Raw genomic sequence first — 11,191 nt, 5'->3', positions numbered from 1 at the left:
CAGGGTGGAGACAGGATGTAGACAGAGTGGAGACAGGGTGTAGACAGGGTGGAGACAGAGTGTAGACAGGGTGGAGACAGGGTGGAGACAGAGTGTAGACAGAGTGTAGACAGGGTGTAGACAGAGTGTAGACAGGGTGTAGACAGGGTGTAGACAGAGTGTAGACAGGGTGTAGACAGGGTGGAGACAGGGTGTAGACAGAGTGTAGACAGGGTGTAGACAGGGTGGAGACAGGATGTAGACAGAGTGGAGACAGAGTGGAGACAGGGTGGAGACAGGGTGGAGACAGAGTGTAGACAGGGTGGAGACAGGGTGGAGACAGAGTGGAGACAGGGTGGAGACAGAGTGTAGACAGGGTGTAGACAGGGTGGAGACAGGGTGGAGACAGCCAGGTAACAGTGCCATAAATTATATTCATTTAAGAAAGTTGATTTACAAAACAGTAACTCATTTAATATGATTAATCACGAACTAAGTCAGCTTTGAAATAAAGAACAAAGATTTAAAGATGAATTAGTTTATTAATGTTGATTTCCATTGTGCTTGATTGACTATTTATTTACAACTCGTCTCTGATCCAGCGCAGATAGTTATAATGTTCCCATTGAGAAGGTGGAGTGATATATCTAGTCATGAGCAGGGTGTGATGTCACCCTGGAGCACATCCCAAATGTACAGTTGACCAATCAGATCTCTGGGTCAGAACTACTTGTTTTATAATTCTCATTAAATATCAGAAATTTGATCCACAGAAGAACTCAAACAGTCTGCAAAAACAAAACACAATAAAATCTCTCAAGAAAGCAAATACAAATAGTTTACAAAAACTTAAATGGTATCAAAAGAATATATGTAATATACAGTATACAGTCAGATATGAATGTACAGGATTTAAAGATATTATTATGATTAACCTGCCAATTTCTTTTACTACAAAGTTGCTGGTTTACGAGATGGTTTTTAAACATGCGTAGTTTAATTCACTGGCAGCTGGACTTATTTTTATCTAGTTTCTCTGCTCACTGGTTGCATCTCATGTCTCCTCCCTAGTTTTTATACTGAATATCGTATGCAAGTGGTCCATTAATGGCAAATCCGAGGTAGAAAGACACTATTTCTGTGCTGAACCCACTTCTGATTGGTCTGGCTGGACGCACAAGGATTTTTTGTTTGCCGTTGTTGGCGTACACCTCGTCCTGCTCAATGGTTCCACTGACTCGATGAAGGCGGTTGATAATTGCCTTTTTCTTGAATATGTCTCCGTTCCTCCAAAGCTGTGCCAATGTATGACGAGACATATTGGGCAGAAAACTCTTGTCCAGTGTGGGTTTTGAGACAAGCCTCTTCAGTCCTTTTTCTTTTCCCAGGTAGAAGTGGGCAACAGTGCTTCTCTTATGAAATAACTTGGACAGGTGCTTGTGGGATGACTTTCGAATTGCAGTAACATATTTACTGATTTCTTTGTTTTCCTCTGCAGGATTTGGCCACATTAACAGCAGAGCCAGGTAGTATGGGTCTGGTGAAGGATGCCAGAATCCTACATTTTGCAGAGTTTCCAACAGGAGAGTGCAGAGGTCTTGGTATTTCTTCAAATATTTACTGTTTGGCTTTGCCTGGTAAAGAATTATGTTTGACAAAATATAATTAATTTTGAGTTGTATGTTTTGTTTTTGGTTGACATTTGTCTCCTTCTGTAGGAATACATAGTATTCTGTGATCTTCTCCATCTCCTCAGCAGGTTTGTCCAAATGCTGAAGAATTCCTGAGAATGTGTCTGCTTGGTTCATCTCAAGATACAGTTTACGTTCTTCAATATCCAGTTTCAAATTCAGGTTGGATTTGGTTTCCTGCTCTTGTTTTCTTTCCTCTGGTGTATTGCAAAAAAGACGCACATACCTTTTAAAATGTTCACTGACTGTTCTGTGATTTGTTGCATCAAACTCAGAGTTCCCTTTTATATTTGCAAAGTAATAGTCAAGCAAATCAAATGTTTCTTTGACTTTAGATTTTAGTCTGACAAGAAACTGCTCATGTTCTTTAATGATCTCGACATATCTGTCATTGATCTCCGTGTTTTCTTTGTAAACACTTGTGATTGGCATTGTTCCTTTAAGAAAACTCTGTAAGTAGCTTTTCTTCATGGGATTGCATACATCAAAGAAAGGCAAGCTTCCCAGTATCTCAAATACAAGGAAAGCCATTTCTAGCGTGTTCACATAACCATAAACAGTGTATGACGTTCTGGGAAAGTCCTCTGATTCATCATCAGCTGCATTCTCTTGTGGTTCATCTTCAAGCTCTGCCAGCTCTTGAGCCCTTTGGAAAGCTTTCATACCATTGACGGCTATTTGAATGTTTGTGAGCAAGTCTTCTGGGTTGTGTGATGTCTTCTCCTTTTCTCGTTCAATGTTAGACTTCATGTTGCTTTTGTACACTTGTCCAATTGTGTCAAAGTTGTATGGGTTTTCCTTAATGTTCTTGGCTTTTTCTGCCCACTTCACAGCCTCTGGGTAGTCACGCCCTTCGATGTACAAATATCTCGCCAACGCCTGAGGGATAGATGCACTTGTCTCAAACCTGGATGATGCTTTCACAAAGACTTCTTGGACAGTTTGTTTTCCCTGCTGGTTGTGGATTTTGTCTATGAGAGGAGAAAACAGTTCTCTCCCATCTCCATCTTTTTTGCGTAGTCTTCGAATCAACATTTGTTGAATTGAAATCATTAGTTGGTGTTTAACAACTCCGACCCCGAAGAACAGATCAAAATGAAGCATCTCCTTTGCAATATCGCTCACTTTCAAGGAGTAGCTTCCCTCCAACTCGTCCAGACAGGCAGATGCTATGGCGTGATGGAGGATTCGGACTCCTTTGTATCCACCCCAGTCATCCACTGGGTTTATGATGAGAAGGTTTGAATATGGGTTCATTCTCTCCAAAACACTGTCCTCTTGCCATCGAACCATTTTCATCCCAAACAAGTCTTCACAGAGAGAAAGAGTGATTGCTGATTCTGCCACGTAGGTGTTCAGTAAGGCTAGAAAGGCAAATAGTTGGGCCTCCTTTGTGCTAAAATCAAAGTTCTCCAGTGTGTTACGAGCAAGATCAGCAGTGTATTTCTTGTCAAAATTACTCTTCATGATCATGAAGCTGTAAAAGTTTTCAGGTTTTTCATGACTTTCTTTGAGCTCATCAAGTTTCTTATCAAAGTTCTTCTGTTCGTGTGGTGTGAGTGAAGCAGTCATGAATTGACACAGCCTTGTATTTTTTTGTTGGTACTGCTTCTTGGGACTATGGGAACGAACACAGTTCAGGATGATGACTTTGCAATTTGGTGCGTTATCCTCTACAGCTTTTCGTATACAGTTTTCAAGATCGTAGGGATCCTCTGAGTCCTTTGAGTCATCGACTAACAGCAAAACTGGAGAAGCTTTCTCACTTTCAAGTTTCATTAGTTTAAGGACTTGAGAGGCAACTTCTGTTTTGGGCAGCGTGTTGTCCTTCAGCACAGCACATCTGAACTTCTTACGGAGATCCCACATAACATGCATTGCTAAGGTGGTACCACCACAACCTGCATGGTGAAACAAGTTGAGCAGCTCACACACATTGTTTGAATCTCTTGGAGATGTGATCATCTTCTTCACATTTTCATACTTGTCTCTCTTGATAAATGGCTTCTCTTTGTCTTTGTCACAGAAGTAGAAGTTCCACCATTCAGCTTTGCCTCCTCTGAAGAATTTTTCCTCTGTTTCAATTCTGAAATCATGAAACTCTGAACTGTTTTCATCAAAAATGTTTTCACATTGATTCATACACAAAACATCCAGCGCTGTCAATAAATCTTCATCCTTCTGTTTGAGAACAACAGTGCTGGAACCAGAGGAGGGAAGCTGCCTTCCTGATTGGTTGTTTGGTCCCAGTGCCATAATAGTACCATTGATCTCACTCAAGGTTAGCTCATTTATGGACAGATGTTCAATGTCGTAGTCACACTTCTCTTGTATCAGCTCCCTCCATTTCAAATAAGTGCTCTGAGAGTCACAGATGGTGATGATGTTTGTCTCCTCAGTGTGCTTTATGAACGACATGTAGGTTTCAAAGACTGGGTCTTTCTCAGTGTCCACAGGTGAAAGTAGGAGGAACATGATCAGACATTTTCCTTGCGGAAGAACTTCAGGGTTGCAGATGAATGAAACCAACTGCTCTACATCTCTGCAGGATTTCCTCAGCCAGGTTTTATAATCTAGCTCCTGGTGTGAGTCACTGTCGAGGTCATTTCTGCCATTGCAGAAGACCCAGCTGGTTTGTTTGTAGAGGTTGAGACTCCTTATCACTGACTCGGTCTGTCCTTGGAATTGTGATGGTGTATGCAGATTGGCTACCCGCAACTCTTTGTATGAATGACACACACCTGAAGTAGTAGAGTTGGGGTCAAAGTCTAACACACAGAACAACTTCAACTTACTCAGAAACTGGAGATACTGCACTTGTTCTGGACTGCTCTTGTTTACAACAACAATAAACTGGTCATAGTTGTCAAGAGTGTTCCCACCACAGGTTAACAAAGTCTTTAGTTTGTCCCCCTGGTTATCTTCTTTCTTCACATCTTCTTTGGAAAGACTCTGCTGCTGCAGTTGACCTGTATGAACGAAAAACAAAAACAGAACAGAAAATAAAGTCTTTAGAAATATGCAGGTTGTTTTCCTGGAAATGCATATGGATGTTTAGAAAACTGAAAATATAGTTTATTTAGAATCCTCAAAAATGTTTCCATATTAGAGTAAATTAGATTGAATTTCCCCACTGTGGGATTAATAAGGTCTAAATCTATGCTTCAGATTTCTACAGATGTGTCTCAGTCCAGATGCTCTGCTGGCTCAGATCAGAGTTCTGGACAGAGTGAGCAAAACCTCTGCTACTAGCAGAGCTATCAGAGTGGAGGTTTGTCTCTATGGAGGACAATGATAACAACAGTGGACAGACACAAATAAACTGTCTGCTGGAACTTTGCTTCCATGTTGGAAAGCCACGTCACCAGCGTAGCTGCTCGTATGTTGTTACCACGGCAACCCACGCAGATAGGTTGGTGATGTCTGGACACACAAAATCCAAAACAGTGTGGACAGTCTGTCTTCAAGATGTGATCTGAGGAACAGATCTGATTCACCTGCACTCTGAACAGAGTGCCACAAACTCAGGAAAGAAGTGGACGGCTAAAAGCATCAAGGGAAGAGCTTGAAGAAGGAAGGAAATCCTCCACACCGGTGGAAAAAGAGAGATGAGCCTCCCGTCAGATATGCCACCATTAGGGGATATACAAGGCTTCATTGGCCCCCGGGCCAGATACGGTCCCTTACCGGGTATATAAAAGTGCACCTGATGTACTTAGGTTCTTGTGGAGGTTCTTTAGCATAGTATGGAAAAAACAAGCCATACGACGGACATGGCGTAGGGTGGGGTGGGGGGTGGGGGGTGGGGGGGTACTTATTCCCAAGGAAAAGAGAAAAAGAGCTGGCAGAATTTAGTCCGTTTATAGGCCCATATGTCTACTGAATGTAGAGGGGACAGTTTTCTTTAGTGTAGTGGCACACAGACTGCCAGGTTACCTAGAACATGTTAGTGTAATATGGCATCAGATTCATGCAGCGAGGCAAGAGAAAAGAGACTTAGATTCTCTTAGATTTGGAGAATGAATTTGGCTCAGTGCTGCATCTTCTTTAGGTTCCCAGGAGAGATAGGGAACCTAGTGAAGGAGCACTTCAGGGTTAATATGACACTGAACTGTCCTGTAAACAGAAGCTGACAGAACAGGGTAGATCTCCTGTCTCACAGAAGAAACCTAAAGCTGCCTTGATATTGTTGGTCTGATGGGCTTTATACCAAATTATAAGGATTTTTTCCTTGTTGGTATTTTTTTATTGATCATCTTACCCTTTGTTCTTTCGAACTGACAAGCAAGTTCACGCTGATTAATTTCTTTTAGAATGTCTGTTGTGACCCGTGAAGCCTCCTCACTTCCATAGTGGTCAGTCATTAGCTTAGCAGTGTCCACGGTGTCTTTGTCTTCCAGTTTGCCCCAAGGGATGGATGTCTGCTTTGAATTAGTGTATCCTTTTAAATGGAAATGAAATCTTTTCAAGTCTTCTGTCCGAAGGTCTTCGAGGACATGATGGATCTCCACGGTGATCTGGTGTAATCCTTGTTGGAGTTTGGTCTGCAGAGAGAGACAGAATTACTTTTGAAATGTGAATTTTGACTTCAGTGTTCACAGTTTATATTTTACAAACGCTGCCTTGAAATGGAAGTGGTAAGCTCACGGTTATAACATGGGAAGTTATGTGCATGGTATACTTGTTGAGTGCTTCAGTCGTGGTCAGTGTTGGGGAGTAACTAGTTCCATATGGTTAAATTCCAAAATCAGTCTAACTTTCAGTTACAGCTGCTGATAACAAATCAGTAATTAAATCAGTTACTATTGAAAATGTTGGTTATTACAAAGACGTTGTCTGAATATATACTTTTAAATATAAGATTCATCCTGCTGCTCTTTTTTCTGTCTCTTAGCTTGTTTCTGATTGGTTCTCTGGCTTGAATTAGCCCCGCCTCTTGTCTGCCAATCAATCATTATGCAATGATCTAAACAACAACACCAAGCGATTGCCATGTCATCAGATTAGAGAAAGAGATATTTTAAGAGTCGTTCAGAAAGCGTGAAACGCGTGAACAGCAGCAGGTGATGGTTCTATCATCACTCAGCAGGGAGTCCACCTGAATGGAGACCTGGTTTGAACTTCTGGGGACATTTGTTCTTCACCGCAGGCAGTCAGTGATCAGCTGTGATCAACATACTGTGATTTGTTTTAATGTCTTACCTTGATGTAAGTTCTATTGAAGAACTTTAAATCAAAGTTTTACAGTAATCATTGCTGAGTTGTGTTGCCAGGTTTATACATATTTAGTTTGTATTATTGATCAGTTTAAAACGTGTTGGTTAAGTCATCAAAAAAACGCATCACTTTCTGCATGTCAAACATCATAACTACTAATCTGTAATCTGTTAAATTTCAACAGTGACCTTTCATCACAGGGCGTGAGGACACCGTTGCTCGGCAACAGCAACATAGAAGGCATCTAAAGACCACAGAGGCTAACAATTTAGCAATCTAGCAGGGCGTAACGTTGTTGAGAGTCCCGTGTTATTTTATATCTGAAGTCTCATTTGTTCAGAACTAAATGGACCTTTTGACCCCACAGTTTAGTGTTAAAGTGAATTTAGATCACACTTTGCAGAACGGCCGCTCAAACTGGCTCATGTTGTTGTTTTTTAATCCCTGCAGCTGCTGCAGGCCTCCTCAGTTAAAGCTGTTGTTTCCTGTGATACATTCCCCCATTTTGCAGGATAAAAGAAAGACGCTGACATCGTCACCTTTACCACAAAGGCTATGTCTACAATAAAACTTGAGGCACACGCCTGTACTGAAATTTGCAGCTGACCTCTATACAATGACATGGTTTCTTAGAAGCGTGTGTTCTAAGAAAAGATTGAATTTATGTTTATGCAAATGCTATATTATCCAATAGAAATGTTAGATTGTTATGCATATTGTATTTATTTAGTTTTGATTGATATGTCATCCAGTGACATTTAACAATGTTATAAATATTCGACCATATAAATATGTTGCTTAAGGATTTCTTGTGGCCCTTCGGTGATGGAGACTTTGGTCGATGGTCAACTTTTTACGAAGACAAAGTTTTTGACTGGATTTATTTCAATTCCATTAATCTCTTTATTTACTATATATTTTCTTTTTTATATTTCATTAGATGATAAACAAAGTTTTCTGTATTGAATTTAGATATTTTTGTAATAATTACTTAACAAGGAAACTTGTTAACCCTCGTGTTGATTGGGGCTCTCTAAGGGAATTCAGCAGATTGTGAGAACCCTAGTTTAATTCTGAGGTTATTGAGGATCAGTATCAGCAGGCAGTTTCAGGTGCCCCAGCCAGAAACCTGTTAGGAAAAATAGTAACTCATTGTCAGTGTGTAAATTAAGTACTGCCATGTGTGCAAAGTTTCCTCTAGTCTATGTAAATAACTGTAGTTGAAAGGTCTCTACTACATACACAAACCACGAATTCTTCTCTTGCAACGCACATCCCCTCGGGGGAGGAGGAACTGGCTTATTTAGTTTAGCACACACATAGGTTTAAAGCAAACATACCCATATAAGGTGCTAAGAGCATTGAACCCCTATGCACTCACGTTATACAACATGTGCACATGCTTATAGGAATGTAATCACGTGATGTTTTGTAACCCCATACATACAATAAAAGGAGCAAAGAGGGAAGTCTGATTCGGAGTTGGCTGATGACAGGTGAAGAGCTTACAACTCTAAGACCCTGCACGGACTTCCCTTGCTGCAAGTAAAACTCAGATTTGGTGCCAAGCCTTGTTTTTGTCTGACTGTGGGTTTGATTCTTATCCTATCAGCGCTATGTTACGGTTCTGAACCTAACAAAACCCCAACAACGTAATGCAGGAAATGTAAAGTCATACTGACAGAGAGAGAAGATGAGGACTTTGGAACATCAACATTTTCCTCAGATGTGTTATTAAATTACAAAGAAAAACTCTATATACGAGTAAAACATAACATCCAACAAAAAAATGAACTTCCATATCCTCCACCGAAACATCAGAGGTCGTGATCAGGACCCTGTTTGATGGCAGAAAACGTGTCTCACAGTTTGTTATGCTTAAATTTAGGACACATCAACATATTTGTCATGTTTTGGATTTCACTGAATTATAAGACGACAACAGCAGAAGTGCAAATAGAATGAAAAACTGTTTAACACCAAGATTTACCGCAGCAGTTCCTCGTTGTGGCCGTGTTGACTGCTCTTTGATTGGAAGTGTTGTCTCTGGTGGAGCCTTCCTGACGGGCAGAGGAGCCTTTTCAGATGCACTGTGTGGTTCTGTTTTGTTCTGTAGGTCTGGCTGCTGACTTGTCGAGGGCTGAGCCAGACTCCGTTCCGGTTGAACACATGTTTCGGTGTTTCTCTGGTCTGTGCTGGTCTGAAGGGTGGGTTGTAGCGTCAGCATGGGTTTTGTCTTTAACTGGTCAAGCTGTGCTACAATCTTAACAGCAGGACCACTTTTCACATCTAGATCCAGAAAATCCTGCTTCCTGAAGCAAACAAGGCAATCTCCAGACACATCTTCCTTTTGGAGTCTTTCTGCACATTTGTTGTATATCTTCACATGCTGCAGTAACCACTGGCTCACCTGCTGCTTTGACCATTTTTCCACATATGCTGGGAACTGGGATTTATACTTTGATCCTTCTTTGAGACTATCCAGATAAGATGTGATTTTGACAGCAGGACCGTGTTTGATTCCCAGGTCCAATAGGTCTGTCTTTTTGAAGGTAACTAAACAATCTCCTGACACTTCTCCTTCGGTGAATATGTCTGCACAGCTCTGATGAACTTTGACCTCTGTCATCAACCAGTGGTGGACATCTTCTGTGGTCCATTTTTCAGTTGTTGATTGGCTCATTTTGAAGCACTAGAACTGGTAAATAATAAAAAGAAAGAGAAAAATACATACAACAGTTAGTGATGAATCCACTGTTGATCAGACTTTCAGAGGAGAGTTACGGTATCTTAAAAATTTGAACTGAAATACATCGAGTGTCAAATAATTGCAGTACTCTTTTCTCCATATCTATCTTTATATCAATATCTAGATGAATGGAGGGATGGATGGAGGGATGGAGGGATGGATGGATGGATAGATAGATAGATGGACAGATGGATAGATGGAGGGATGGAGGGAGGGAGGGATGTCCACCTGATGAGACTCACTCGGATATTCTCTCTTTTAGCTCTGTTTTTGGTCTCCACCAGTTCCTGAGAGAATCATCAGGGGTCGTATCCATGAAAAGTTCCTCCTTGTGACAAAATTCGAAGAAAATTCTTGGAATTACAGTAAAGCGAGGTAAGAAAAATATTTTTCAAATGCTGAATGACGTCACGTTACTGAAATGCTACAAATTGTATCTGCAGGATGATGTTTGTGGTGGATCTCATTAGATACGCTCACATCTCCTCCTCAACACAATAACAGAAATAAAGAGAAGATATTTGGTGACTGTAGAAATGACTGGAGTCTGTTCATCATCATCAGTGATCACAAACACAAACACTTTCACAGCCACAGATTAGCATGCAGTTCATTTTATTTCCACTGGATGTCACTGTCCATTCTGTGCCCATTATCACGAGGAGTGGATTTTTTTTTTTTTATCAACCAATCACATCTTTTAAAAGGATGAGTCACCAAGCAACTGGGTCGACCACACCTCCACCCTGGCGGAAATAAATCCAGTCACAGGTTTCATAGGCTGCTGTTGACTATCGTTATACCACGATTATGAAATATGGCTCGAAGCACAATAGTTCTCCGACCAAAGTGGCAACAGCACAACTATTCAACCACTCTCCATTTGGTCTGTAAGCAACAGCACAGGAGGAAGATAAACTTTGTAATCAGACTACAGAAGTTTTAAAATACACAAAGTCTGACATTAATGCAGAATAACATCACATGGATCAACTGACTCGACAATAGTGTCTGCTGAACGTCTCACTAACGAACAGCGTTCAGGGCTGGCAATCATCAGGGTTAACGCCTTCTTAACTCAAACCTGCTGTAACATTTGTGTCTTATTCTTATATATACACAATAAAGGTATATTTCAGGTTTCTATTTGTCTCTGATCATTGTCATGGAAATTTTGATACAACAACGATACAACATTTACAGACACAGCAGCACTTGATGAAATAAAGTTCCTGTTTTATCTGTTTTAAAGTCAAAACCTGAAAACCAGACGTCAGTAAAATGTTCCACAGAATCTGTACTTACCTCAATCATTTTTTCCCTCCTTTCTCCTCGAGAACATGGCAGGTGTGAAGTTGGTTTTCATGGTGGCGAAGCTGCAGAACAGGAAGAGCAGAACCACACCCACAACAAAGTCTGTCAAAACGTCACTTTCAAGGCCTGAAATCAAAGTTAGACCTGAGAATTCTTTACAGTCTCCTACACATCAGGTTAGTCCGAGGAAGCTTAGACATTTCTGTTCTATACTTGTGATAAACAGCAGCAGCTTTGTGTG

At 40.8% G+C, this 11,191-nt stretch overlaps 1 protein-coding gene across 2 annotated transcripts; it reads right to left on the bottom strand.

Annotated features, from left to right (window-relative positions):
• Positions 1-501: 501 nt before the first annotated feature.
• Positions 502-10,976, bottom strand: LOC138215029 (sterile alpha motif domain-containing protein 9). Of its 2 annotated transcripts, none has more exons than XM_069176961.1 (4): positions 10,942-10,976; positions 8,878-9,585; positions 5,932-6,214; positions 502-4,639 (listed from the first exon to the last, which is right to left on the bottom strand). In XM_069176961.1, the coding sequence occupies exons 2-4, from the start codon at positions 9,568-9,570 to the stop codon at positions 1,047-1,049; spliced, it is 4,569 nt and encodes a 1,522-aa protein (XP_069033062.1). In that variant the 5' UTR covers positions 9,571-9,585; positions 10,942-10,976; the 3' UTR covers positions 502-1,046. The 2 variants fall into 2 exon arrangements, with proteins under 2 accessions (XP_069033062.1, XP_069033061.1); XM_069176960.1 differs by lacking the exon at positions 10,942-10,976 and adding an exon at positions 9,879-9,962.
• Positions 10,977-11,191: the final 215 nt, after the last annotated feature.

This window comes from Embiotoca jacksoni, unplaced genomic scaffold (assembly GCF_022577435.1).
Source record: "Embiotoca jacksoni isolate LCO1_2020_lvr unplaced genomic scaffold, fEmbJac1.0.p SCAF_7, whole genome shotgun sequence".
Lineage (NCBI taxonomy): Eukaryota > Metazoa > Chordata > Actinopteri > Embiotocidae > Embiotoca > Embiotoca jacksoni.
This window is presented reverse-complemented; position numbering and strand designations above follow the sequence as displayed.

Coding starts and splice junctions, on each gene's coding strand:
- LOC138215029 (XM_069176961.1), bottom strand. CDS start 9,570: ATGAGCCAATCAACAACTGAAAAATGGACCACAGAAGATGTCCACCAC. Junction 6,215..8,877: donor CACAACGAGGAACTGCTGCG/GTAAATCTTGGT, acceptor CTCTCTCTGCAG/ACCAAACTCCAACAAGGATT. Junction 4,640..5,931: donor TCAGTTCGAAAGAACAAAGG/GTAAGATGATCA, acceptor TCGTTCATACAG/GTCAACTGCAGCAGCAGAGT.